The sequence below is a fragment of the Heptranchias perlo genome, chromosome 16 (genome assembly GCF_035084215.1).
Source record: "Heptranchias perlo isolate sHepPer1 chromosome 16, sHepPer1.hap1, whole genome shotgun sequence".
Classification (NCBI taxonomy): Eukaryota; Metazoa; Chordata; class Chondrichthyes; order Hexanchiformes; family Hexanchidae; genus Heptranchias; species Heptranchias perlo.
The window spans coordinates 10,309,660-10,337,630 of record NC_090340.1 but is presented as its reverse complement, the minus strand read 5'-3'; the positions used below and the strand labels follow the sequence as shown (position 1 = coordinate 10,337,630).

Here is a 27,971-nt window from a genome sequence, read left to right as displayed (position 1 = left end):
TTCTTACAAGCGCCTATTATTTCTTGATTGATACAGTGTCCAAAAGTATTACTACTGTTAGAGGGCCTATAAACTACTCCCACCAGTGTTTTCTGCCCCTTGTTATTTCTTATCTCCACCCATACTGATTCTACTTCCTGATCCTCCGAGCCTGAGAATCCCTACGTGGTCAGTTTTCGGTAAAATATTAAAATGCCTACGTGGCAAAGAAGCAGAATGCAAAATGGTTAGAAAGGGTTAATTAGTTAGTAACTGAGATTGATACAAGTGGCCTGGCCCTCCTGCTGGGCCATATGTTTGCTTAGTCAGCAGGCCTGCATTGTCTTATCAATGATAGGTCTTTGATGTGAGTCAAGGACTGGTCTGAATGTCTCCATGTTTATGGCAGATCAATATAGGTAACGAGCTTAGCCAAAGTTGAAAGACATTCCAGGTTGGGAGATAAGGAACAGAAGGAACAGGGAAGAACATTCTAAGTTGGAAAGTGAGGAAGTTATCCCCTTTGATGTCTAACAGCAGCATGATCAGCACATGGACGATTTATGATTGGCCGGAAATAATGTAACCTCGCATGGCAACCTGTGCCCGGCTTATGATTGGTGTTGACCCTCGTTAAGTATGTTCCAACCCTATTGATTTGTATAAAAACGTGTGGATTTCTGTATGTTGTTGTTCTTGCTCTGCCAGCATAGAGGGACTCTATCAGGAGTCCAAATCAATGCTGCAGACTAAGAACCCTGCTATTAAAGATGTGTTGGACTTTAAAATGTATTCGACTTCAGTTATTACTGAACCAGACTGAGGGGAAAGAATCCGGATGGTCAAGCCAAGATCCAACAGCTGCAGGATTGATGGAGGAGGTGGCGAGGTAAAGCTAGATGTTGTGAGCATACATGTGAAAGGTGACCTTATGCTTCCGATAACACCGCCAAGGGGTAGCTTGTAAATGATGAAGAGGAGGCGATGCCATCTTGTGTTATATCAGAGATGACCGTGTGGACGTGGGAGGAGAAACCCCATTTGAGAGAATGTAATGTCTGCTGTTGCAACAGGAGAAGTTGGGCTTTGGAGGAGAGACATTCGAGGAGGATGAAGTGGTCGAGTGTCAGAGGCAGCGGAGTGATTGAGGAGGATGGAGTAGTTGTGTGTCGGAGGGATGGCGTGATTTGAGGAGATGGAGTGGTTGAGTGTCGGAGGGATGGCGTGATTGAGGAGGATGGAGTGGTTGAGTGTCGGAGGGATGGAGTGATCGAGGAGGATGAGGGGGAACAGTGAGCCGTGGTTACAGTTACACAGGATGTCGTTGGTGACTTTGACCCGTTCAGTGTTGATGCTGTGGGTGGGCGGAGGCTGACTGGAAGGCTTCAAACAGGGAGTGGTGAGAGGATAGTTGCAAGGCGATAGCAGTGTGTTTGAGAGTAGCCCTAAAGCAATACACTGGTTTGCAACAAAAAATGTTACATAAGAACTGCAGAAGGTCCTGAGAGGGAAAAGGTCATTCAACCCATCAAGTCCCCTCCATCCAGAGACTGTATGATTATCCTGGAGTTCCCCTCCCATCACCAGTGGTGACCTCCCACTTCAAGGAAGATCAAGTTCTTTCCTAGAAAAAAATTGAGCAGTGCTATTAATATCTCCCGGACTCTTCGCTACCTTACTCAACAGATATTGGTCCTTTTAATGGTGTCAGTTGATCCTGGATCAACTCCCTTCTCTGGGAGTCTGTTCTATGTGTCGACTCTCCTGTAAAAGAAAAAAAATTCTACTCTCTAACCTTGCTTGAGGCTTGTGAATTATGTGCTTGTGTCCTCTAATCCTAAACTCATTACAGCTAAATAACTGCTTACTTTAATGTTAAGTATACCATGCATTATTCTAACGACCTGTGTCATGGCGCTCGTCTGTCTTTTCTCCAGTGAAAACAAGTTTATTTGCTTGTGCCTTCCTTCATAACTGAGACCCTTAAGGCCTGGAGTTCTGGCCACTCTTCCCTGAACTCTTTCTAATGCATTAGTGCCTCCTTTGATGACCAAAACTGCATGTCATATTCCAGAACTGGCCTCATCACTGGTGGGTACAATGTCAGTATAATTTGCTTTGATTTTCAATCCAATGCTCTCTCAGTATCCAATATTGACAACTGCCTCACTGACCAGGTAATTGGAGGTGTAATCAATTTTCACTCACAGATCCTCTCCCTTTTCAGTCTCTACCACTGGAGACCCTTTCAGTGGCACACCTAGATTTCCTGTTACCTGTTCCCGTACGCGCTTCTCTACTACATCAATATCCACCTGTTATAACTCAGTGATTAACTGTGCTCTGATGTATTTGTCAGTCTCTATATAATGTGTGGGTTTGCAGCATTTGTCTCACTTCACTTTCTGTTCCTACAGGTCACTGAGATTTTAGATTACTGGGGACAGAACTCTGGCCCATTGACCTGGCGCCTTACTCCCGCTGAGGTGCGACAGGTGCTTGCACTGCGGAATGACTTTCGGAGCGAGGACATCAAGAGGCTTCGCTTGTAGCAGCTGTGCCTGTCAACTGTGTCTTTACAGAATCGTCGTTATCCTTCATCTCAGGCAGCAAGATATAGACTTGAGTATCTTCAGGCAGAGGGACCTTGTCTCGCAACTTTGTTAACGTGGCCTGGTACGCACTGGAAACGGCTCCTGTACTTGTCAGCTGGAACTTTATTCTTGAAACAGCTGTTGACTGATAGGATCAATGTGCATTAATTCACAGACTATCTGAACATCACCAGTCTCTGTGTCTCTGGGACAGGCCCAGGACCATACAATATTTCCACACCCTGCTACTGGAATAAAGGGTGTTACTCCACTACGTTGGAGTGCGCACTACAGATTGTGTTTTGTGTTACAGCGTGTGAGAGAGATGGTTTGTTTTCAGGGTGCTTTCTTCAAAACTTTTCAAAGCAATCTGTTGCTCTGTCCATTGTGGTACTGACCCACACAGACCAGGAAGATTGCTGGATTCAATGTCTGGTCTGATCTCAGCTGGGTTGGCAGCAGGCCTCCGTATCCCTGAGAGGTGAACAAGTGACCAATGCCCAACTCCTGGTTTCCATTCAGTGAGTTCTGGGGACATCGACTGAAGACAGGATTGGACTCGGCTGTGGTGGTCCCCACAGTTGAATAGCCTGCCAATACTCACTGACTAGGGTCCCACAGGGGGAATATCCTTTCGGTTGAGGTATCGGAGGCTGCACCTTTAGCTGCAACTGTCAACACTGGACAAATCCCAGCTGAGAGATCTTTAGCCGTGAACCGTACACTTGAGGCATCTCGGGTAAAACATTTGAAAGAAAAAGAAAGAGCAATTCTACAGCGCCTTTCACAACCTCAGGGCGTCCCGAAGCACTTCACAGCCAATGAAGCACTCCTGAACTGTGGTCACTATTGTAATGTAGGAAATTTGCTGATCTTCTCTTGTATTTCTCTTTCTCTCATCACAGGCTGTCTGATTTGCCAGTGTTTTGACTTGCTGGAGAGTGAGACGAGGCAGGGGACTGCGATGGGGGCAATGCTATCCAGCATTCATGGCAGTAATGAAAGCCCTTTATTAAAACTGTAGGGCCTACAGCTTTGGATGTTCAGGTAGCCCTGCCCCAACATCATTCTCCTGTTTTCTCTCTCTACTGCAAGAGTCGGGCACACTTTGAATGTGAACAGACTGCTTCTTTTTGTTATTGCAACAATACATTTGGAACGCTACCACTTTGTGACTTTATAAAGTCACCTCCCTGGTGTGGCCACCCCTATGAGCATCTCCAAACAATTCCTCTTATTTTACAAATTTTATTATTCATCAACCTTACAAGATAGTAATAATCTTTACTTTTGACCTTGGAACCCTGGAGAGGACAGGAGTAGGGACTTCTAGGTGTGGAACAAGTGGAAGGGGTGACCTGAGGCATAGACTGGCAGGAGGGTACCCCAGGCACAGGTGGTGGAGCTAATTGTTCATTATGGTGAAGGGTTTAAGTACCAGGGGACACAAGATTGTCTCCTTTTCCTACATTTTCACATCAGAGAATTGGATTGGAGATTTGCCATTCATGTTTAAGGTTTGTAAGCTGCCTAAACTAGCTCACCTTTGAACCATAGAGAAAGGAAAGAATGACTTGCATTTATGTAGCACCGCAGGACGACTCAAAGCACTTTACAGCCAATGAAACATAGTCACTTATAGGAAATGCGGCAGCCAAATTGCAAACAAACAATGAAATAAATGACCAGGTAATTTGTTTTAGGTGTTGATTGAGGGATAAATATTGTCCAGGACATCGGGGAGAACTCTCCTGCTCTTCTTAGAAATAGTGCCATGGGGTCTTTTACTTTCACTTGAGAGGGTAAATGGGGCCTCGGTTTAATGTCTCATCTGAAAGTCCACTCCCTCAGTACTGCACTGGACTGTCAGCCTAGATTATGTGCTTAAGTCTCTGGAGTGGGACTCGAACCCATGACTTCTGATTCAGAGGCAAGAGTGCTGCCAAGTGAGCCACTTCTGACACATAACCCAGTCCAAATTATACCAACAGTTACACCAGGCAACCTAATCATCGCAGAGATGTGGTGTGACATTGAGTGAGCTCCTACATGCCAGAGACATCAGAGATGAAGTCCAACACTGATACATTTACTGACATTACTTCATTAAACAACATCTACGATCACACATTGAAAACTAGCACGTTGAGCATTGAGCAGCACATAAAATACTTGGGTAAATATTATTAAATGACAGTTTAAATCATTGCAGGCACAAACATAGTTTAAGAGTATCTCAGCATTAACTGGGTTTGTTTTCTAACCATACAATGGAGCTAATTTATTGTCAGGATTGCAGTATGGCTTAGCAAGGTTAAGTTTACAGTTTATATTCTGTGTGTCAGTCACAACTTTCAAGCATTCATTTATTCACATAAAGTATAAAACTTACAAGCTCTTCCTGTTAGGTTGGGTTCTGTAGTATTGAGCGATTCTATCTTTATGATGCCTTTGGCAAATCACCATCCATGACGGTTGTCGTCTTTCTTCAGTCGTTCTCCTAGTTTAACCAAAGCTGCACGTATTCTATCTCTCTCTATATTGTTACTTGTTCCCTTACTCTCTCTGGGTTCAGAGCTATTAACATCTGTGATACACTTCACAAGTTTTTCTTCTGTTTGATTAAACTCTTAACAATTCTTAATCTTCCAGCTTTGACTCTCAATGATCTCTGCTTTTTGCAAAACTACTTCAAAAGTTCTTTACAAATCCTATTTAACTTTCTATCCCCTAGAAAGCTTCCCAATATTTTCTTGGAAACTCTCTCCAAATTAGGGATAGGGAAAAGCATAGCTTTACACATTAATTTTTACTAAGGCACTCTGATTTATGGGACTGAAACATTGGTGACCAAATCAAGAGGATTAACTCTTGTCAAGTGGATCCTTTCTAAGGTATCATTGAACTGGCTAGAGGTCAGTTAGTCAATCGCACTTCTTTTTGCTACTGCTAGTTAGTCTTTTCGCTGCAAGATCCGTCGTACATTCTCCAGTCCATAACCTTGAGAGGTACTGTCTAGACCGAGCCGATTGCCCACAGCCCTTGCTGACCCTTCTGGTTTAGATCCTTGTTATACAGAACGTCTGAAGTATGCTTTCCAAACAATCTGTTACTATGTAAGGGTCGGCTTCTGTGCACCAATCTTTCTAAGTACACATCAGATAATAAAAATGCTCATCTGAATTGTAAGGAAGCGCTCTTCAATAAATCGGGCTCCATTTTGATAATTGGTTGGGCAACAGGACAGTCCCAGAGGATGACAGGAGCTGGCAGTGTTGGAGGGAGGACAGAAGCTGGCAGTGTTGGAGGGAGGACGGGAGCTGGCAGTGTTGGAGGGAGGACGGGAGCTGGCAGTGTTGGAGGGAGGACGGGAGCTGGCAGTGTTGGAGGGAGGGCAGCACCCATTTGCCCAGAAATTCATACTGTAGGAGGAGGATGGAAGTTCATAGAATCTTACAGCACAGAAGGAGGCCATTTGGCCTATCGTGCCTGTACCCACTCTTTGAAAGAGCTATCCAATTAGTTCCACTCCCCTGCTCTTTCCCCATAGCCATGCAAATCTTTCCTTTGGCATGATCAGCCACTACTTTGGATGAGAATGAGAGAAGACGCTCCACTGCTGCCTCAGTGAGTAGCTGAGCTGCATAACCCAAAGCAGCATGGGAATCAGTTGGGTAAAGTGGAGCAATGGGAAATCGGGGTAGGGGGGGGAGGAGATCAGCACAGAAACAAAGAACAGCAGTGTTAGGGGCTGACAGGAGAGGAGGAATGTGTAATGATGGAGGTAGGTAGGACAGGGAGGTAGCAGGGATGAGTGTCTATGAGAGCTGTTTGTCCAGGGTACAGAAGGAGGCACAGATCCCTCACTGGCATGGACACAGAATAACCCACAGAGCAATGAAAAGGGCCTGCAGAATGCATAGAGTGTCGCATAGTGAGACCGAGGTAGCCAACTTGAACAGCCATTCAGGGTCAGAAAACAGTTCGAGGCAAAAAGGAGAGAGTGAGAAAAACAAGTGAAGGAGAAACGAGGGAAAGTTAATCAAGTGGAGGAAAAGATCAAGCAAATCAGAGAAATGGAAGTGTAGGAGGAAATAGAGGGTAAGAGGTGGAAGAGAGAAACAGAGGAAGGAGAAACTGCAAGTGAAGAAGGAGTGAGGGTTTTTTTTGTGGTCTTACTGCTATGTACATAGATGGAGAGGCATGACCAGAACCCAGCCCGCAAAAGTTTGAGATCCGCTGATTCAAATAGTTTCATCCAAATTATTGTAAAAGTTGACAAGTTTCTTCAGCCTGCTTTGAGTGGAGTTATGTGGGCAAGCCTCTAGTGGCCGAGGAGGACTGTGGGATAAATGTAACGCATGGAGCAATTTCTAGCCCTATCTTGTGGGTGTCTGTGAAAACCAGCCACTCCTGGCTGCTGCCCGGTAATCCTGCTGGGTGTTGTGGGTGTGCAAACATCAGGTGAGGACACCATCACCTGTGATGCTGCATCTGTTTGAACAGCCGCCAAGGCTCATGCAACAGGAGGTGATATTAGACCACAACTAATGCCTCTGGTATCTTACTTTATTAAGAAGCCAACATCTTCATGAGAGGAGAGTTTCGAAATAATAATATTCAAGAAGATGGGGACCATAAAGCCAACTGATGTTGATATGTTTGCAGCCATGAAGATATGGGAAGACATAAATTAAGTCTAAAGTTGCTCATGTCATTGTTGAGAACAAAGGGCTGCAGAGTGCCCAGCCACAGGATGACATACTAGGGTGACTTTTGCAGGTGACCATGTACTGTGTACCCTGTGATGGACACAATGAAGGATGCCCAGATTGAGGCAGAGGAAAGCTATAGAGCAGTCCAAGAGGGATCAGAGCCTGGAAGACATGGAAGGAGAGCAGTGATAGATGGGGGCACGGCGTAGGATTCTGGTGGGGCTATAAGAAGCAGAGACTGGTGGCAGTGGGTAGGAGGTCAGCAAGGGGAGGAGAGTGAGACAGTGAGGAAAAGAATCTCTGGTCTGTAGCAGCAGCAATAGGTGCAGGCACGACGGGCCAAATGGCCTCCTTCTGTTCTCTACGATTCTAATATTTAGATGCAGTGGAACAGGAGCTACTGTGGTAACAATAATAGAGTTCGGGTGCAAGGTCGGAGAGTCCGAGGTGGATACTGTGAAACACCAAGGTCACCTGTCATATTTTTGACCTCAGTGGCGTCCTGCACTATGGCCTTGACCTTTCATTTAGGACTCCAAAATGAGAAAAAACACTTGTTTTGAGACAGGATGTCTTGGCTGGTAGGAAACAAAGGGAGGATCAGTGGATCTGAATGATTCAGACCAGTCAATACAAGTTCAGCCCCATTTGTAGCCATTAGGACCCAACTTCAGTGATACTCTAAATGGGACTTGGATTTCTTTTCACTGTTGCCAAGTTCCACCGATGAGGTCACAATACTGAACACAGTGCCATGATGTCACTGCTTTATGATGACACTGCAGTGCCTAGCAACCAACCTCCCCGCCCATCAGGCCCAACAAAGGATGAAAAGAATGGAGTGACTGGACAACGCCGTCGACCTGCATCATTGGTGATGTCACACTGCCTAGTGACCCTGCAGTGCGCAATTTAGGGTCAGGGCTGTCACTAGATGGGTCCATTAAGGGTTAGGATTAGGGCTAGGGTCAGTGGTTAGGATTAGGGTTAAAGGGTTGGGGTAGGAGTTGGGGTTAGGTTTAGGGTCACTGGTTTGGGGTTACAGGTTAGTGGTTAGGGTTAGCATTAAGATTAGGGGTTGGTGCAAGGGTTAGAAAACACTACTGATAACGCTGTTAATTCTAGAATGTGGAATGAAGATCAAAACCAATTCATGGAGTAGTTGAGGCAAATAGCATAGATGCATTCAAGGGGAAGCGAGGTGAGGGAGAAAGGAATAGAAGGTTATGCTGATAGGGTGAGATGAAGTAGGGTGGGAGGAAGCTCGTGTGGAACATAAACACCGTCATAGACCAGTTGGGCCGAGTGGCCTGTTTCTGTGCTGTACGTTCTATGTGATTCTATGTAGACGTGTCCCTTCTATAACTAGATTTAAAGGAACAGCCAGCAGCTCAAAAGTTGAAATTTTTGTCACAAGAAGTTCCATAGTTTTAGGTTCTTTGGCAGGATGATTTAGATTAGGAGACGGCCCTCTAGATTGGAAAATTGCACATGTCACTCTGCTTTTTAAGAAAGGAGAGAGAGGGAAACCAGGGAATTATAGACCAGTTAGCCTAACATCTGTTGTGGGGAAAATGCTGGAGTCTATAATTAAGGATAGGGTGACTGAAGACCTCGAGAATTTTCAGTTCATCAGAGAGAGCCAGCATGGATTTGTGAAAGGTAGGTCGTGCCTGACAAACCTGATTGAATTTTCTGAAGAGGTGACTAAAGTAGTGGTCAGGGGAATGTCAATGGATGTTATTTATATGGACTTCCAGAAGGCATTTGATAAGGTCCCACATAAGAGACTGTTAGCTAAGATAGAAGCCCATGGAATCAAGAGAAATGTACGGACTTGGTTAGGAAGTTGGCTGAGCGAAAGGCGACAGAGAGTAGGGATAATGGGTAGGTACTCACATTGGCAGGATGTGACTAGTGGAGTCCCGCAGAGATCTGTCTTGGGGCCTCAATTATTCACAATATTTATTAACGACTTAGATGATGGCATAGAAAGTCTCATATCTAAGTTTGCCGATGACACAAAGATTGGTGGCATTGTAAGCAGTGCAGATGAAAACATAAAATTACAAAGTAATATTGATAGATTAGGTGAATGGGCAAAACTGTGGCAAATAGAATTCAATGTAGGCAAATGTGAGGTCATCCACTTTGGACCAAAAAAGGATAGAACAGGGTACTTTCTAAATGGTAAAAAGTTAAAAACAGTGGATGTTCAAAGGGACTTAGGGGTACAGGTACATAGATCATTGAAGTGTCATGAACAGGTGCAGAAAATAATCAAGAAGGCTAATGGAATGTTGGCCTTTATATCTAGAGGACTAGAGTACAAGGGGGCAGAAGTTATGCTGCAGCTATACAAAACCCTGGTTAGACCGCACCTGGAGTACTGTGAGCAGTTCTGGGCACCGCACCTTCGGAAGGACATATTGGCCTTGGAGGGAGTGCAGCGTAGGTTTACTAGAATGATACCCGGACTTCAAGGGTTAAGTTATGAGGAGAGATTACACAAATTGGGGTTGTATTCTCTCGAGTTTCGAAGGTTAAGGGGTGATCTGATCGAAGTTTGTAAGATATTAAAGGGAACAGATAGGGTGGATAGAGAGAAACTATTTCTTCTGGTTGGGGATTCTAGGAGTAGGGGGCACAGTCTAAAAATTAGAGCCAGAGCTTTCAGGAGTGAGATTAGAAAACATTTCTACACACAAAGGGTGGTAGAAGTTTGGAACTCTCTTCCGCAAACGGCAATTGATACTAGCTCAATTGCTAAATTTAAATCTGAGATAGATAGCTTTTTGGCAACCAAAGGTATTAAGGGATATGGGCCAAAGGCAGGTATATGGAGTTAGATCACAGATCAGCCATGATCTTATCAAATGGCGGAGCAGCCTCGAGGGGCTGAATGGCCTACTCCTGTTCCTATGTTCCGATGTGTGATGAGCCTTGATTTTAAAACAGCGAGGAGTCTGTAGAGGAGTCGAGTCTAGATCAACTTTTGATGAGTGATTTTGAATTCATTCAATTCGTTCTCCAATTTATCGAGCTCCTGATTTAAGATCAGCAGCTGTACCACATTGGTGATGAGAGTGTAGTTGTCATGTGCAGCACAGGATATTGTCACCGAATCCTGCAACAGGGAGATTACTGGGCTGTCACTACGTGCGTCCTTATAGAAATTATCGCCCGTTATTACGCACTACTATCCTGGACTAATTTTACCCCTTGTATGTATCCGAGAATCAAATGAAACTCTCTAAGTAAAGGAACTACTCAGTTCTAAACTCAATGTCCAAGAATAGTTTAGATTAGTACAAGCTCCATAGTAAGAAATTCAAGAAAAATGCTTTTATTTCACAGTTATTTACAAGGGGTTAGCTTGGCCCTTACAGTTATCATCCTTTTCTTATTTTCCTGTCATGGAGTTAGGTGGAAGGGTGACGACTGTAAATATATAACTGGATCATATGGCTGTTACATATTTGCTTGTTCAAGGTGTCAGCCTTGGCTCAGTGTAGCACTCTAGCCTCTGAGTCAAACGATTGTGGATCTTCAGAGAATGAGAATATTCTGAAAAAGAAAACCCAGAAGGAACACATCTCAAATCTGAACCCTGGCCTGGTCATAATTTGATGGGGGCTAGAACCAACCTCACTACCATAACGCCAGCCGAGGATAAGAAAAACTACCAAAAAAAGATATTGGCAAGAAGAAAAGCACAAGAAGTAAAAGAAAGCTTGAGCCAAACACAAGTGGCAGGCGCTGAAGTAAAAATAATAATAATAATAAAAAAAGTCTCATTCCCACACCTTCCCAAATAAAAACAAATGACCAAAAAATCTCATGAAGTTTCATTTCGACGCAGTAATCTAATCCCGGAGTCTGAATCAAGTTACTTTTTTTTTAAATTACAAAATATACTTTATTTCATAGCATTTAAATATACACACAGTTCAATGTAAATATCACAGTTCCAAAGAGTGTGAATCAAGTTACAAAGCATTCAAACTTCATTCTTACCGTCCCATCATCTGAAGCTCTTGATGATGCCATCCCTTCAGGTCACTGCCCACTGCTATACAACGTGTGTAGCATCTGCTGGAATGATTCTAATCCATTTGTTTTCATAAAAATTAACTATACCGTCAAAATAGTTAATGATACCTCCAATGATTTGAAATTTTCTTAAATATAATCAAGTCATTTATTATTCCCAGTGATTTCTCTCTGGTTTATTCGTGATCTCCCAAAGTTTGTGTATGATGGTAGTTTAACCGAAGTGTTATTTGACCGGGCAGGAGTTGGCGTGTGAGTTGATGGTGATTCCAGTCTTGTCCACCTCCACCTCATGGACATTGAAGTTCCCCAAACCCTGTAAGGTCAGAATTCAGATCATTAACATCTCTTCCCACAGCTTCCCGACCACAGACCAATAGATCCCTGGAGAGGGTGAGAGCCGAGATTCTGGCCAGGAGGAAGTCTGGTATTTCTATTGCCGATGATGAATAATTCATCAAGAGCCTTCTTAACCCCAATGACTATTGGGCAGGGGGAGGTGGAAAAAAACAGATTATTTTACAAAGACAGATTTTTGGTGTTCAGTTAACAGTTTAGACATTTCTGGGCAGCCACTCAAACCACTCAGCATTAGAGGGGGAGGGGCAGACTTCGCTGGAAATGGGGAGGTGGGGTGTCTCCAGAAAGCTGGGAGGGGATCCAGGGTCTGAGAGCCGAGATAGCTCCGGTATCATTCCGGGGAATCTGCCTTTGGCCCACACGTAGGTGCTGAGTCGAGGAGTTACATATTCCCACCAGTGCCAGGGAGCGAATTCGCCAGTTGCTCCTACACCATCTATCGGCCAACTCAAGAGCAGAGCTACAGGGGTCTAGGAGCAAGTCTTTCCTCTCAGTCGGGGAAACTGCAAGTAGTGTGTGGGAGGATCGAAATAGCAGAGGGAAAAAGATCTTTAAGTGTCTATTTCAGCTTCAGGTGTTAGAAAATAGTCATGGATTGCCTCAATAGCTCAGAGGGTAAAGGCAGCACCCAATATGGCACTGAGGCACACACAGGCAGAATAGCCCAGTCTGCGTTGAGTCAGCTGATCGCAGCCAGGACGGTAGTAGGAAGACTACGGAAAAGGAAAAGTTGCCCAGGGTTCCCATTCCTACCACAAGCCAGTGACAGAAAGTGCAACATGCAGGAACAACAGGTGAGGACAAATTCAGGCTTGGCTGTGATGCCACTCACGGTTGAGCAGCTTGCCACCACGCACTGTCTCGGCTCACACATGAATTGGACCAGGTAGTAGAGGGTTGTTTACGCCTGTGGAGTTAATCCCCAGCCGGGGTCGGAGGCTTCAGGAGAGCGCGGCCAAAGGAAATAAAACATTTTTTTTTTGGTCAGTCGGGTGACTGAATGGACAGAAACAGTCACCACGCTGAGAATTCCACAAATCAAGGTACAGAGAAGTCCCCACCGATCGAGGTTCTGATATGGAGGACACACCCTCTCCCTGGAGGGACAGGCCCACCTCATACAAGTCTAGACATTTAGATGCCGGTTAGTAAAGGCCAAGGATTTACAGACCCCTGGGTGTGCGCGGTCTACTGCTCAAGTTGAACCAGCTGAAACTGCAACAATTTACCAGCACACGGCACGGCAACAGCTTCCTGCTGTTTGGCCAGGCGGGACCTCACCTTACCCGGCCTTGACTGGTAGGGTTATTGGGTTATCGGGAGCCCAGTGGGAAGGATTCCACCCCCTCCTCATCCCCCCTGTGACAGGTCTGGCCCTCTAGGTCCCACTAGTGAGGCGGGTTGTCTCACCAGCAGTGCCCTGGAGTACTGTGGACCTGCCTGACTCGGGTATGGGATCACAGAGGAGAGGAAAAACATATGAATTAAAAAATAAGCAACTGGGTATAAATATCCAAAACAACGGCACTCCCAACGCTGGGCACTTTGGGGTGAATTCATTGGAGAAGATAATGTGGTGGGATGTGAAACAGGCGGCCGACTCACTATTGTCCGTTTTGCACAACTGACTGACACCAATTCCCCCTCTACCCCGTTATATTTCAAAATACCTACAACTTTTCTCCCCAAAGTATTTGAGGATGGGGTTTGGATCACCCTACTGTAAACGGTCAAATCCAAATCCCTACTCCTCCTCATCCCACGGTTATATCGTTGGGAATGTGCGACTGAAGTCTCGTAGGATTGAAGCAGTTTGGGATTCCACTGTGGCCGAGGAATGTGATTGGGAGCTCAGTGGGAAAGAGGGATTCCCTGACGGTGAATTGTGGGAGGTTTCAGGGACAGCTGCCCAGCTTACCTCGCTCGCTCTCAGTATCGTCTCGATTGCTTCCTTCTGTCGAGGTTTCCTGGTCAGGAGGTAAAGGAAGCCTCCTCCACCCGCCCCAGCCAGGCTCTGCCCGTGTACGTGGGGATGAAGCACCGCCATCATCTCTCGGACCGCAGACGGCTCACACCCGGGGGCCATGCACTTCTTCTGCTGCCAGTAGGTGTTTAGGCACTGCCCGATTCGGGAAAGGTCACCTGCCAAATGCACAGTTTATACTTTTTAATGTACATTTTTTTCTCTCCCTACTCTCTTCCCCTCCTGAAGCTGCTGACTCCAGCTGAGTATGAAAGAAAAACATTTGTCCAGTGCCTTTCATGTCCTCAGGACGCCCTGATGTGCTTCACAGCTGGTGACGCACTTTTGAAGTATAGTCACTGTTGTAATGTAGGAAAGTGTGGCAAGATCCCACAAACAGCAATGAGATAAATGTTTGTCAAGTGGTTGAGGGATAAATATTGGGCAGGTCACTGGGGAGAACTCCCCTGCTCTTCTTTGAATAGTGTCATGGGATCTTTTACATCCACCTGAGAGGACCTTGGTTTAACGTCTCATCCAAAAAACGGCACCTCCGGCAGAGAAGCCCTCCCTCAGTACTGCATCCAACTGCCAGTCTACATTATGTGCTCAAGTCTCTGGAGTGGGGCTTGATCCCATGACTTGCTGAATCAGAGAGTGCTACCACTGAGCCAAGGCTGGCAGCAGGAGTTACATTGTAGTCGGAGCCACAGTTGCTCATTGGGCCCCACTTATAGCTTAGTCCTGGGTAACGCCACTGGCCCACAGTGATACTAAGCCACGCAGACCAGAAGTGCCAGGTTCAGTATGGATGCACAGGCACTGATCAGCCCACAGTACCTTAACCGAGTGACCATTCTTCATGTGTTGGCCATCAAAGACGTGGCTGAAACCTGTCCTCAACTAATGTCCGCGCACATATTTCCCAGCAGGGTCACTGGAGAGTGATGATGGCGGAGTCCAGCACGTGAGTGCAAAAGACAAAGCTGAAGCGTTTGCAACCATCTTCAGCAAGAAGTGCCGAGTGGATGATCCATCTCGGCCTCCTCCCGATATCCCCACCATCACAGAAGCCAGTCTTCAGCCAATTCGATTCACTCCACCTGATATCAAGAAATGGCTGATTGCACTGGATACAGCAAAGGCTATGGGCCCCGACAGCATCCCGGCTGTAGTGCTGAAGACTTGTGCTCCAGAACTAGCTGTGCCTCTAGCCAAGCTGTTCCAGTACAGCTACAACACTGGGATCTACCCGACAATGTGGAAAATTGCCCAGGTATGACCTGTCCACAAAAAGCAGGACAAATCCAATCCGGCCAATGACCGTCCCATCAGCCTACTCTCAATCATCAGCAAAGTGATGGAAGTTGTCGTCGACAGTGCTATCAAGCGGCACTTACTCACCAATAACCTGCTCACAGATGCTCAGTTTGGGTTCCGCCAGGACCACTCGGCTCCAGACCTCATTACAGCCTTAGTCCAAACATGGACAAAAGAGCTGAATTCCAGAGGTGAGGTGAGAGTGACTGCCTTTGATATCAAGGCAACATTTGACCGAGTGTGGCACCAATGAGCCCTAGTAAAATTGAAGTCAATGGGAATCAGGGGGAAAACTCTCCAGTGGCTGGAGTCATACCTAGCACAAAGGAAGATGGTAGTGGTTGTTGGAGGCCAATCATCTCAGCCCCAGGATATTGCTGCAGGAGTTCCTCAGGGCAGTGTCCTAGGCCCAACCATCTTCAGCTGCTTCATCAATGACTTTCCCTTCATCATAAGGTCATAAATGGGGATGTTCACTGCACAGTGTTCAATTCCATTCGCAACCCCTCAGATAATTAAGCAGTCCGAGCCCGCATGCAGCAACACCTGGATAACATCCAGGCTTGGGCTGATAAGTGGCAAGTAACATTCGTGCCAGACGAGTGCCAGGCAATGACCATCTCCAACAAGAGAGAGTCTAACCACCTCCCCTTGACATTCAACGGCATTACCATCGCCAAATCCCCCACCATTAACATCCTGGGGGTCACCATTGACCAGAAACTTAACTGGACCAGCCACATAAATACTGTGGCTACAAGAGCAGGTCAGAGGCTGGGTATTCTGCAGCGAGTGACTCACCTCCTGACTCCTCAAAGCCTTTCCACCATCTACAAGGCACAAGTCAGGAGTGTGATGGAATACTCTCCACTTGCCTGGATGAGTGCAGCTTCAACAACACTCAAGAAGCTCGATACCATCCAGGACAAAGCAGCCCGCTTGATTGGCACCCCATCCACCACCCTAAACATTCACTCCCTTCACCACCAGCACACAGTGGCTGCAGTGTGTACCATCCACAGGATGCACTGCAGCAACTCGCCAAGGCTTCTTTGACAGCACCTCTACCACCTAGAAGGACAAGAGCAGCAGGCACATGGGAACAACACCACCTGCACATTCCCCTCCAAGTCACACACCATCCCGACTTGGAAATATATCGCCGTTCCTTCATCGTCGCTGGGTCAAAATCCTGGAACTCCCTTCCTAACAGCACTGTGGGAGAACCGTCACCACACGGACTGCAGCGGTTCAAGATGGCGGATCACCACCACCTTCTCAAGGGCAATTAGGGATGGGCAATAAATGCCGGCCACGCCAGCGACGCCCACATCCCATGAACTAATAAAAAAAAAGTTAGGAACAGGGACCCCATTAAATCTCCTCCTTTGTCCAGGAGCACCAAGGTCATCTGAAGCTCCAACTACAGACTATTCCCGATCATTCAAAGTGGTTCTTTTATATAATCTAATGATTTGAATTGAACAACATAATTAACATGGCAAAGTGGAAATCTAGTGCTAAACCAAAAATAGAATCATCAAATAATTTGGATTGAGAGGAGTAGACTGTACTGTGCAGGCTAGAATCAGATATCTCAGCACAGGCCAGACAGCAAATCTAACAGCACAGGCCAGAGAGCAAATCTAACAGGACAGGCCACAGACTGAAACTGGGACTCCCTCGTCTGTGTGGCTTAGTATCACTGTGGGAAGTGGCTTGATCCGGATTCTTACCTGGAACTTTCTGCTCATTACTACACAAGGTGGTGCCTTTCCCAAAAGGAGGAAAGTTTTAGGGAGAGTCTGTGGCAGTATAGATTGCACCTGATCCTTCTCCTGCATTCTTGCTTACCGTTGATAAAAGATTGTGCACATTCCTCCGCGTTCCTGACCAGTGCGTCAGCATTCTCCACAATACTGGGCAGCCTGGCATACCAATTCCTCAGCACGTCCTGTGAAGTAACCAAAACAGTCAGAGAAAGTGGGATCTGTGCTACTGCTAGATCGTTCACACTGGTCACTTCCACCTGTCTCGGACCAGGAGTTCCTCACCTGTTGCTGCCCCGTCATTGGTCACTTAGAGTTACTGGTACCTGGGTTAACCCTCTTTCCAATTTACCCTCCCCGAGGAAAGTGTCTTATTTCCAGTGGAACATAGGAACAGGATTTGGCCATTCAATTAGATCCTGGCTGATCTGTACTTTAACTCCATTTTCCTGCCTTGGCTCCATATGCCTTGATACCCTTACCCAAAAAAAATCTATTAATCTCAGTCTTGACATTTCAATTGACCCCCAGCATCCACATCTGACCCAAGCTCCATTGTAGAATTTTATTTCATACTTTGGGAAAGCATTCTCAGCTCTGACATCTGGATTTGAGATTAGACAGAGTGATGGGATGAAAGTCTCGTCTACGAGCTATAAGGGTCCTACATGAGTGCGTTTGGGCTGTCTCAATCTAGTTCCTAGAAATCCCTCTCCTAGCCCAGGGTGCTGAGGCTTTAATCTTCCCTGTCTAAGATCAGCTAACTGATCTCAGAAAAAGAGAATTTGTATTTATATAGCACCTTTCACATCCTCAGGATGACCAAAGCGCTTTACAGCCAATGGATGACTTTTGAATTGTAGTAACTGTTGTAATGTAGGAAACATGGCATCCAAATTGTGCACAGCAAGATCCCACAAACAGCAAATGAGAGAAATGACCAGTTAATCTGTTTTGGTGATGATGGTTGAGGATAAATGTTGGCCAGGACATCTCCTCTGCTCTTCTTCAAATAGTGCCATGGAATGTTTGATATCCACCTGAGAGGGCAAATGGAATCTCGGTTTAATGTCTCACCTGAAAGACAGTACCTCCGACAGTGCAGTACTGAGGGAAGTGTCAGACTAGACTATGTGCACAAGTCCTGGAGTGGGGCTTGAACCCATGACCTTCTCTCTCAGAGGCGAGAGTGCTACCAGAGTGGAGATCATTCCTGGGACCTTCCTGGTCTTATGGCTCAGTTCAACTGCACCAATGGGAGATCCTATCTCAGTGAATTTAAGCCAGCAGCCTAGTCTCAGGTTTCCCATGATATTTGATGTTGGGAATTCCTTGAGGGAGGAAGGTATTGTGCTACATCTGCAATATAAAAGTATTAGAGATCTGGTAGAACGTTGCTTAACAAAACGAGTAGCAAAGGTTACCATAGGCAATTCAGTAAATCACTGTAAATCAGCACTAACAGGGACCAGAGTCTGAGGTTATAAATTAGCGAGATTACTGTAAGAGTAATTCCTTAGATAGCTGACAAGTTAACAGCTTTGAACAGTTATTCTATCAAATAACGTGATTAATAACGTCCAGAGCTGCTCCTGAGCCCACAACTGTTAGGTGATGAGCGGTCTAACCTGTAGAAGGTTGCGTGCAAGCCTCGTTTTCCCCGTGTACACAAGCAGCAAGTGCTCATTCAGGGTCTTCACAAACTCGTCCGTCACTGGAATGCGCTCAATGTCCACTCGCAGGGGCAACTGGGGTTTGGACCGACCGATCTTGATACCAGGCACCAGGCCTCCGACTTGATCCTGCCAGCCTCCACCTAGAAAAGTAATTGGATGTTAATAAGAAGAAAGGACTTGCATTTATATAGCACCTTTCACAACCTCACGACGTCCCAAAGCACTTTACAGCCAATTAAGTACTTTTGAAATGTAGTCACTGTTGTAATGTAGGAAATGTGGAAGCCAATTTCTGCACAGCAAAATCCCACAAATAGCAATATATAACAGGCGGTCGATGCCGGGCGCGTGGCAGGCCGACGATGCCGGGCGCGTGGCAGGCCGACGATGCCGGGCGCGTGGCAGGCCGGCGATGCCGGGCGCGTGGCAGGCCGACGATGCCGGGCGCGTGGCAGGCCGGCGATGCCGGGCGCGTGGCAGGCCGACGATGCCGGGCGCGTGGCAGGCCGACGATGCCGGGCGCGTGGCAGGCCGACGATGCCGGGCGCGTGGCAGGCCGATGATGCCGGGTGTCGGACAGGCGGTCGATGCGGGGTGTATGACAGGCGGTCGATGTGGGGTGTATGACAGGCGGACGATGCGGGGTGTATGACAGGCGGTCGATGCGGGGTGTATGACAGGCGGTCGATGTGGGGTGTATGACAGGCGGACGATGCGGGGTGTATGACAGGCGGTCGATGTGGGGTGTATGACAGGCGGACGATGAGGGGTGTATGACAGGCGGTCGATGCGGGGTGTATGACAGGCGGTCGATGTGGGGTGTATGACAGGCGGACGATGCGGGGTGTGTGACAGGCGGTCGATGTGGGGTGTATGACAGGCGGTCGATGCCGGGTGTATGACAGGCGGTCGATGCGGGGTGTATGACAGGCGGTCGATGCGGGGTGTATGACAGGCGGTCGATGTGGGGTGTATGACAGGCGGACGATGCGGGGTGTGTGACAGGCGGTCGATGTGGGGTGTATGACAGGCGGTCGATGCCGGGTGTATGACAGGCGGTCGATGCGGGGTGTATGACAGGCGGTCGATGCGGGGTGTATGACAGGCAGACAATGCCGGGTGTATAACAGGCAGTCGGGCGATACTGCCCGTTTAGCTCTCCCGTCCAGGACAAATTTCAACCCCCATCTGTTTTAGTGATGCTGGTTGAGGAATAAATATTGAACAGGACACCGGGGGGAGCTCCCCTGTCCTTCTTCGAAATGATGCCATGGGATCGTTTACACTCACCTGAGAGGGCAGACCGGGCCTCGGTTTAATGTCTCATTCAAAAGACGGTGCCGCACGCCCTCAGAACCGCACTGAGATGTCGGCCTAGATTTTGTGCTGCAAGTCCCTGGAGTGGGATTATGAACCTACAACCTTCTGACCGAGAGGCGAAAGTGCTACCACTGAGCCACGGCTGACACCTAATGAGGCATGTTGGAGGTTTTCACCTTCTTTTGTCATCCACGGTTGACAATTGTGAGACATTCAACCATCTGCACACTGAGAATGAGCTTTACCAGCTCTTGGGAATGGGTTGTTACAAGATTTATTTTTTAATTGAGAGACCTAGGTGAAGTGTCAAGGCCCATAGTGCAGGGTAATATTGAGGTTGAAAACAGAAGGAGAGAAAACGAGTGGTTAGATGACGCCATGCTTGGGTTTAAAAAGCCTGCAGATCGTAGGAGGAAGTGAAGGAGGGGTGAAGTTGGGAGCCCCACAGTTTTCAGGTGCACTGTGCTCTGACAGAACACTCCTTCTCAGTCAAGGGAAATACTGACCGTCCTTCCCCACTCACAACAAGGACAACCTCATTTAGTTAAACACAGAGCAGCAGTGGCCCACTTAGAAAAGTCCATCAGATGTCTTCATGACATTAAAGATTATTGAGCAACTCAGTGTAGACGTACACGCCAGTGGCACGGTGGATAGAGGCACTGGCCATTCTATAGCTAAGATATATAGATTAGAAGGTGCCTGGTTTGATCTCTGGTTTGTAATTATTTAGCTGGTCTCTGCTAGGGCAGCAGTTGGAATTGGCCTCAGTACCCCGGGTTAGAATGGGGTAAGATTTGTGCTCCTGATTGTTATCCAGTGACTTTGGTTAGGAAAAACTCACACATGGACAGTGCGTTAGAGGTGTACCCCATGGAGAATAATCGATAGGGTGAGGTATCAGAGAGCTGTACCCCATGGAGAATGATTGATAGGGTGAGGTATCGGAGAGCTGTACCCCATGGAGAATGACTGATAGGTGAGGTATCGGAGAGCTGTACCCCATGGAGAATGACTGATAGGGTGAGGTATCGGAGAGCTGTACCCCATGGAGAATGACTGATAGGGTGAGGTATCGGAGAGCTGTACCCCATGGAGAATGACTGATAGGGTGAGGTATCGGAGAGCTGTACCCCATGGAGAATGACTGATAGGTGAGGTATCGGAGAGCTGTACCCCATGGAGAATGATTGATAGGGTGAGGTATTGGAGAGCTGTACCCCATGGAGAAAGATTGATAGGTGAGGTATCGGAGAGCTGTACCCCATGGAGAATGACTGATAGATTGAGGTATCGGAGAGCTGTACCCCATGGAGAATGACTGATAGATTGAGGTATCGGAGAGCTGTACCCCATGGAGAATGACTGATAGATTGAGGTATCGGAGAGCTGTACCCCATGGAGAATGACTGATAGATTGAGGTATCGGAGAGCTGTACCCCATGGAGAATGACTGATAGATTGAGGTATCGGAGAGCTGTACCCCATGGAGAATGATTGATAGGGTGAGGTATCGGAGAGCTGTACCCCATGGAGAATGACTGATAGGGTGAGGTATCGGAGAGCTGTACCCCATGGAGAATGATTGATAGGGTGAGGTATCGGAGAGCTGTACCCCATGGAGAATGATTGATAGGTGAGGTATTGGAGAGCTGTACCCCATGGAGAATGACTGATAGGGTGAGGTTTTAGAGAATTGTATCCCAGAGTCTTCAGGATGCGAGGACAGAAAAGGAGGGAAAATTAAAATAAAACTCAAAATTCATATTTAGCTCCAACTACTGAAGAATTAGTGCTGCTGAATATGATTCCCTGGTATTGGTGAGACCGCACCTGGAATACTGCATACAGTTTTGGTCTCCATACTTAAGAAAAGACATACTTGCTCTCGAGGCAGTACAAAGAAGGTTCACTCGGTTAATCCCGGGGATGAGGGGGCGGACATATGAGGAGAGGTTGAGTAGATTGGGACTCTACTCATTGGAGTTCAGAAGAATGAGAGGCGATCTTATTGAAACATATAAGATTGTGAAGGGTCTTGATCGGGTGGATGCAGTAAGGATGTTCCCAAAGATGGGTGAAACTAGAACTAGGGGGCATAATCTTAGAATAAGGGGCTGCTCTTTCAAAACTGAGATGAGGAGAAACTTCTTCACTCAGAGGGTGGTAGGTCTGTGGAATTTGCTGCCCCAGGAAGCTGTGGAAGCTACATCATTAGATAAATTTAAAACAGAAATAGACAGTTTCCTAGAAGTAAAGGGAATTAGGGGTTATGGGGAGCGGGCAGGAAATTGGACATGAAGCTGAGTTCAGATCGGTCAATGCCCTGTGGGTGGCGGAGAGGGCCCAGGGGCTATGTGGCCGGGTCCTGCTCCGACTTCTTGTGTTCTTTAGATTTGTGGTTGGGATCAGATCAGCCATGATCTTATTGAATGGCGGAGCAGGCTCGAGGGGCCGATTGGCCTACTCCTGCTCCAATTTCTTATGTTCTTATGTTCTTATCTTGTAAAGAACAGTCCCGTTGGACACTGTAACTCCCAGGGCTCAGACAAGAACATATGAATTTTCAGAAACTTGCAAGCCCTTTTTGATGACCTTAATTACATTTCCCCACTTCCTCACCATCTCCCTCAATCTCTTTTCTCTTCAGAAATACATCTAATTGTCCCTTGAACCCATTACAATTCCCTTCCCAGCTAACTTGTTCCACAAGTCTCTGGATAAATTCATTTTCCAAATCCCCTTCTTACTCCTAATTGTCAACTTGTGTCTTCTGGTGTTCAATTCCTTCATCACATTAAAAAGTTTGCCCAGATCAGTTCCCTTGATAATCTGGGAGCCTAGATCTTAGGTCTGGGATGGTGTTCCTACAATTAATTACCTGTCGTCAGCATTTGCTCCAGGTGAAGGACGGCATGGATCAGGGAAGTGGTGTCACAGGACTTCCCAGCTGCTGTGATCAGGGCCGCCATCACCGCTCCTGCCAGGATGCTGCTCGTACCTAAGATAGAGACAACAAGCAATAAACAATCCGGAACATCACAGCGACGTTTTAGTTGAGGCATTAAGTATTGTTTGTCTGACTCACATGAGTGTGTGTTTGTAACTCATGTCTGATCCCCATATGGATAAGATTCAATCCCCAGTCTGTGCCAAGTCAGAGCAGCGGTTGGAGAACCTCAGGTGGCTTCAGTGCACCACAGCCAAAGGGGTTAAAAAATCAATAAGGATTCCCGCACTGATCGTTATCAAGTGACATCTGCTGGAAGTGAGTGTGTGTGCATGACTGTGTGTATGTGTGTATTTGTATGAGTGTGTGTATGTGCATATGTATGTGTATGAGTGCGTGTGTATGTGTATATGAGTGTGTGTGTGTATTGTATGTATGAGCTTGTGTGTGTATGTGTAAGTATTGTATGTGTAGTGTGTGTGTGTGTGTGTGTGTGTGTGTGTATTGTATATGTGTGTGTATTGTATATTGTGTGTGTGTGTGTATTGTATATGTGTGTGTGTAGTGTGTGTGTGTGTATTGTGTGTGTGTATTGTATATATGTGTGTGTGTATTGTATATATGTGTGTGTGTAGTGTGTGTGTGTGGGTGGTGTGTGTGTAGTGTGTTTGTGTTGGGGTGGTGTGTGTGTGTAGTGTGGGTGGTGTGTGTGTAGTGTGTGTGTGTGGTGTGTGTGTGTGTGTAGTGTGGGTGGTGTGTGTGTAGTGTGTGTGTTGGGGTGGTGTGTGTGTGTAGTGTGGGTGGTGTGTGTGTGTAGTGTGGGTGGTGTGTGTGTAGTGTGTGTGTGTGGTGTGTGTGTGTGTGTAGTGTGGGTGGTGTGTGTGTAGTGTGTGTGTTGGGGTGGTGTGTGTGTGTAGTGTGGGTGGTGTGTGTGTAGTGTGTGTGTTGGGGTGGTGTGTGTGTGTAGTGTGGGTGGTGTGTGTGTAGTGTGTGTGTTGGGGTGGTGTGTGTGTGTAGTGTGGGTGGTGTGTGTGTAGTGTGTGTGTGGTGTGTGTGTGTGTGTGTATTGTATGAGTATGTGTGTTGGGTGAAGTTACAATTGGCCTTGACTCTGATGCCCTGTCATCACTCACTGTCTAAGATTCACACATATTAATTGAGAACCTCAGGTGAACAGCCAAGGGCATAGGTCAAGACTTGACCAAAGTAAAAGAGAAGACAAGATAAATCAGGAAGGAATGATTAGGTGAAGAGAAGCTTAGGTTTTGAAAGCCTGTAGATGGTAAGAAGAAGGAAAGAGGAAAGGAGGTAAGACGTTCCAGGGAATGAATGAATGAAGAGTTGGAGATGGTGCGATGAGTCTTGGGTTCAACACAGTGTGAATTTTGAAAGCGGGAAAATGATAGAAAGCTCATTTTCCTAATTGACTTATCAGGTTAAAGACTAGGAATTGAAAATGGTGTTCCATCCTTAGTATATGTCAGTGTGTTCAGGAGCCAGCCACTGAAATCATTAGAACATGAGCAGTGATCCAGTAACTGGGACAGGTGTGCCCCCTACAGGATCAGCAGTAACTGCATCGAAGGGAAGGGCTGGGGGAAAGGGCAGGCAATGCAAACAGTGAAGGAAACAGAATTTATCTTTGATACCAGTAGATGCCGCTACTCCCAGGTTTGTCTTGTGATTACTCACCCAGGCCAGATCCATGTGGGAGACTGGACCAAGTGTGAAGCTCAAAGCCACCGCCAAACCCTGCCATTAACTGATCCTGCAGTGATACCTGGGAAGGGTAGTTGATAATTTCTGTGCAGATAAAGGCTGCTTTCAACAAGGCTCCTGTCAACAAATGGCACATTTCTTAAACAACAGAACAACACATTCAACGTAACATTCTACAATAATATACGCGCTGGCACGCTTGTTTCATTTTAGTATCTGCCGCATCATAAAATTGAGATTCAAAGTCACGTCAGTGCACTTCACCCATTGGTTCTGAGACTCCCCTTACTTTCCTTTCCTATTTTAAAATGGAAAAATAGTCCAACAGAATGTATGTAGCATTCTCTACATCACACCCAGTTCCCACACTGGACTGACCGATCCTTTGTCCCCTTCACCGTCAAGTCGGATTACCTGACGGTGCTGGGGATCTGGTTCGGGGGGGCCGGGGCGTGCACCAAGAATTGCCAAGGTGAAGCAGAAACTGGGACTGTGGGATTGATGATCCCTCTCGATTGTGGGCAAGAACCTGGTCATCAGGTGCGAGGTGCTCTCGGTGTTGCTGTACGTGGCGCAGGTCTGGTCCATATCTCGCCCCTGCGCCGCGGAAGTCACCTGAGCCATCTTCTACTTTATCTGGAGATCAAAAATGGACCGTGTCCGCAGGGACATGATGTACAAATCTCCAGAGAAAGGGGTGAAAGGCGTGCCCAATGTGGCCCTCATCCCGATGGCCACCTTTGTGTGCGTAGACCCTCTGTACACAAACACAAAGTGTCACTACGTGCTGAGGTTCTACCTGTCCCCGGTGTTGAGAAGGATGGGTCTGGCCACGCTGCCTCGGAACACTCCGTTCAGTTGGACTGTCCTTCGTGGAAAAGTTTGTGCAGAAAAAGACCTTTGACCACAAGGCGATCAGCAATTGGTCCGCACGTAACGTCCTCGAGACGCTGCGGGAAAAGGAGATGGTGGATCCTGTCGGTTGGTTCCCCGAGCAGACTGTCAATGTCATTTGGCAGAACGCCTCATCGCCAGAGCTGTCAAACAAGCACCAAGACCTAGCTTGGCTGGTGGTGAGAAGGGCCCTTCCTGTCAGATCCTTCATGCACTCCCGCCACCGCGCACTGTCCCCGAGGAGGCTGCGGTGGAGACGAGACCGTCACCCTCTCCTTCTGGAATGTGCCTTTGCAAAAAGAGATGCAGTGGTATCTGTCCAGGTTTGTTCTGAGCACAGGACTCTGTGATCTACGGGCTGTTCCAGAGGACACACACCGAGATGGACATCAACTGCTGCTGGAAGACCATTAACTCGGTGAAAGACACCCTTTGGTCTGCCTGAAACTTGTTGGTCTTCCAGTGCAAGGAGCTGTCCTCGACCTAGTGTTGCAGGTTGGCACATTCCAAGGTCCAGGACTATGTGCTCAGGGACGCACTGAAGCTGGGTGCGGCCACCGCAAAGGCTCTGTGGGGAAAGGCAACCGTTTAGAGCCTTCCCGCCATTGTATACCGAGGGGTTGCGATCAGGGAAAAACCCCCTCGGGCAGAATGTAAAATACAAATTGATGTAATGTACCTGTAATGAATCTGTAATCAATAATCTGTATTGAGTGTAATGCAATGAGGCACCCTAGAGTGTCATGAACTGTAATTATGTACAATGTGTTCCTTGAACTGTACTTGATGTAACCTGCAAATTGTATAATCTGTATTGTGTACATTTGGAATGTGATATGACAACTGTATTGTATGAATTGTTGCAAATTTTATGAATAAAGTATATTTTTTGAAAAAAAAAATTTCTACAAAATACAGTGTAGAAGTGGCTAACTGCAGTGGTGAGCCCAAGCATGCTGGTCCTTCATCACATTGCAGCACAGAGGGTGAACGTGTGTCGATGTCTGTCGTTTCCCCCACGGCCAATTCCCGGTCCTAGCCTTGCTGAGCGGGGCGAATCGAGGTGTGTGAGGGAACAGTGAAGGTGGGCAGCCAAGAAACCTACTGGGAGCTCAACAGAGGCAAAGGCCAGGGAGTGGGAGGAGAACGTTTTGAGTCGCTGTTCACCTCAGACATGGGTTCATCCAAGTTCACATTTTTGTGGCTCTCACAAATGCTTTAAACGTGACAACTGCGCATTATAAATTCACAATCATGTCTAACCTCTGACCTCTGACCATTCAAATAGTCCCCTTATGTTGGAAGATAAATCTAACCTTTTTTTGCAAATGTTTTCCTTCTTCATCTTAAAGCACTTAATCTTGCTGCAATATGATTCCTTTTGCAGCAGAAATCCTCTGGCACCTCAATCAAGTGGACATTCTTCATTTGTGAGCCTAGACACTGAGCGTCAGTGGGCTAAGTGACTATGGGAGGCATCACAGCCGAGTCTGACCCTGTCCTCACCCGATACACACTACTGGAATCAGTGATCAGGAGCAGGAACTCTAATAGATTCCTAATTGGATTCTAAAGGGTCCAGAACAGTAGAACCAGAGGACACGGCCTGCGCTTGAAGGGGGTAAATTCAAAAACAATATTCCAGTGAGTGAATGGTCAATCTATGGAACAGATTCCCTAGGGAGACGGTAGGAGCAGTTAGTATTGATTCATTCAAATTCAAATTAGATAGATTTCTTTCCGAAAATAATATTTTGGGATACAGTATATGAGTAATTTGAGACATGACGTGTGGTAAGTGGACCATGCTTGGAAGGAACAGGTGATTTTGGACCTATGTTTCCAAAGCTCTCCACCATTGGGATTTTCTCACCTCATGTCTGGGTCTGTTGTAGACTCATTGATAGAGATTGATCGCTATGATTAGTCAATAACTCCATTATCATTGTATCATGTGACTACCGGGATGGTAGAAGGCAAACTAGATGGACCTTGGACTTTTTACGTCTAACAATTCCCATGAGGTTTCCTCTCCCCAATCTGAGGCCAATTTATGGGGCGCTTTCTACTACCTTGGCTGTGATTAAGCCAACTCCATACAGAGCGGCGATATACTCTGAGAGCACCCAGCTCTCTATGGTTCAGTACCAGAATAGGCAGTGTATCTACCACCCTCTCTATCGAAGGAACCGTACCTGGTGCGTGTGGCTGACAGTAGTCCTGCAGCTCCTCCAGACTCTGGCATACAACCTCCATGGCGATTCCCTCCCCTCTGCCTCCACTGTTCAGGACTAAGTGCAGCTTTGGTTCTGCGATGCGACGCACTTTTGCGCCAATCGGTTTCTGCTTGTCCACTAGAACGGCGATATTGAGGACCGCTCCCCCGTGCTCGTATGTTATTGGAGGCGTGTCGCTCCAGCCACCTGTGGGAGGGAGTCACATATCTTAGGTTTGGGCACCGAGTCGGAAGGGGGCAAGGAATAAAAATGATAAAAAGCTTTCAAAATGATTCCTGCAGCAAGCACTCCCAGATCAGAACATAACACTGCCAGATATAAGGGGCAAATTCATGCTCCCAGGGAGAAGTCACTCTCACAGGGAGCGCGGTTCAGAGATAGAGCTACAACACTGTAGCCTCGAACCTCCAATCTGGGCTCCC

At 46.9% G+C, this 27,971-nt stretch overlaps 2 protein-coding genes across 4 annotated transcripts in view; one reads left to right on the top strand and one right to left on the bottom strand.

The window, feature by feature from the left end:
* Window positions 1-5,762, top strand: part of cog4 (component of oligomeric golgi complex 4) — a 51,548-nt gene extending 45,786 nt beyond the window's left edge. The window contains exon 19 of the mRNA XM_067997642.1: window positions 2,397-5,762. Coding sequence (XP_067853743.1) covers window positions 2,397-2,531 — 135 coding nt within the window. The 3' untranslated portion in view covers window positions 2,532-5,762. The remainder of the gene's footprint in view (window positions 1-2,396) is intronic.
* A 4,875-nt stretch (window positions 5,763-10,637) lies between these two features.
* Window positions 10,638-27,971, bottom strand: part of LOC137333482 (L-fucose kinase) — a 319,569-nt gene continuing 302,235 nt past the window's right edge. For 2 of the 3 annotated variants that reach the window (XM_067997639.1, XM_067997640.1), the window contains exons 18-24: window positions 27,508-27,735; window positions 24,392-24,535; window positions 22,631-22,750; window positions 18,382-18,569; window positions 16,839-16,938; window positions 13,620-13,843; window positions 11,183-11,657 (exon numbers count right to left, since the gene is read on the bottom strand). In XM_067997639.1, the coding sequence (XP_067853740.1) occupies window positions 11,568-11,657; window positions 13,620-13,843; window positions 16,839-16,938; window positions 18,382-18,569; window positions 22,631-22,750; window positions 24,392-24,535; window positions 27,508-27,735 (1,094 nt within the window). In that variant the 3' untranslated portion in view covers window positions 11,183-11,567. Of the gene's footprint in view, window positions 10,856-11,182; window positions 11,658-13,619; window positions 13,844-16,838; window positions 16,939-18,381; window positions 18,570-22,630; window positions 22,751-24,391; window positions 24,536-27,507; window positions 27,736-27,971 lie in introns of those variants that run through there. The other variant, XR_010965901.1, reaches the window with a different exon arrangement.